This window comes from Nicotiana tomentosiformis, chromosome 12 (genome assembly GCF_000390325.3).
Source record: "Nicotiana tomentosiformis chromosome 12, ASM39032v3, whole genome shotgun sequence".
Taxonomy (NCBI): domain Eukaryota; kingdom Viridiplantae; phylum Streptophyta; class Magnoliopsida; order Solanales; family Solanaceae; genus Nicotiana; species Nicotiana tomentosiformis.
This window is the reverse complement of record NC_090823.1, coordinates 32,774,054-32,775,368: the sequence shown is the minus strand read 5'-3', so window position 1 is coordinate 32,775,368 and position 1,315 is coordinate 32,774,054. Positions and strand designations below refer to the sequence as shown.

General features: G+C 40.2%; 1 protein-coding gene across 1 annotated transcript; it reads left to right on the top strand.

The window, feature by feature from the left end:
* The first annotated feature begins 250 nt into the window (after positions 1-250).
* Positions 251-1,105, top strand: LOC138902441 (uncharacterized). The gene has a single exon (XM_070190309.1). The coding sequence runs from the start codon at positions 251-253 to the stop codon at positions 1,103-1,105; it is 855 nt and encodes a 284-aa protein (XP_070046410.1).
* The last annotated feature ends 210 nt before the right edge of the window (positions 1,106-1,315 follow it).

The window sequence follows — 1,315 nt, the reverse complement described above, 5'->3', positions numbered from 1 at the left end:
GGAACACATAGAAGAACTGGGTCCTTCTATAACCAGTGCACGCTAAAATTGGACACCACACAAATCACTCCCCCTCTTGTGTGGCATTGAAGTATAAAACATCAATTGTTATCAGAGCAGGTTCTCCTTGAAGAGGCTTACACCTTAGGAGAAGATCAACATGAGTGCACCACCTGGAAACTGGGAAGGGCGATCCACTGCTAAGCCACCACTCTTTAACGATCAGTACTACTCTTGGTGAAAAAACAGGATGAGAGATCACATTATAGGAGAGGACTATGAGCTATGGGACATTGTCACCGATGGTCCACTGGCTACCTTGAAGATAAATGCTGAAAGAGTATATGTGCCAAAGACAAAAGCTGATTGCACTGCTGAGGACTTGAACAAATGGGAGAAGAATGCTAAAGCCAAAAAATGGCTTGTTTGTGGACTTGGTCCAGATGAGTACAACAGAATCCAAAGTTGTACCACTACTAAGCAAATTTGGGACACATTGCAAGTGGCTCATGAAGGAACACCTCATGTGAAGAGATCTATAGAAACTCTAACTCAATATGAGAACTTTGCTATGAAGAAAGGAGAAACCATTCAAGAGATGTTCACAAGGTTCACTACACTGACAAATGAGCTAAAGTCTCTTGGAAGGATAATTCCTGAAGAAGATAGAGTCGAGAAGATACTAACTAGGGTTTTGTCTATCACTTGGGAGAGCAATATCACTGCCATTCAGAAATCAAAAAATATTGCCACTCTCCCACTGGATGAATTAATTGAAAATCTCACTACCTATGAACTTAGGAGACAAACCATGAAAATGGATGTACCTAAGAAGGAAATGAGCTTGGCACTCAGAATCACTGAAGGTTCTGATCTAGAAGATGATGAAATGGCTATGATCACCAAGGACTTCAAGAAGTACCTGAGAAGAGGAAAAGGTTCTTCAAGAAGCAGAAGCTATAGAAAGTCAAAAGCTCCTGAAAAGCAAATCAATGATGGATGCTACAAGTGTGGAAAGACCGATCACCACATCAAGAACTGTCATTTATGGGAAATCGAATATAAGAAGGAAATAGCTGAACGAAAGAACATGAAGAAGGAATAGGAAGAAAGAACAGGTTCAACCTAAGAAAAGCAACAACAAAGGATCAACCAAGGCTATGGTCGCTGCTTGGAAAGAAAGCTCAGATGATGATGGTGAGGATGAACAATCACTTATGGCCATTGGAGAATCTGATGAAGAAACTGAAGTAAGTGTAATTCATCTCAAAGACAAGATTAAATTGTTGTCTAAAGAAAGATTATCTGAGTTACT

Bases quoted from the DNA above. Each gene is read 5' to 3' on its own strand.
- LOC138902441 (XM_070190309.1), top strand. From the start codon at position 251: ATGAGAGATCACATTATAGGAGAGGACTATGAGCTATGGGACATTGTC.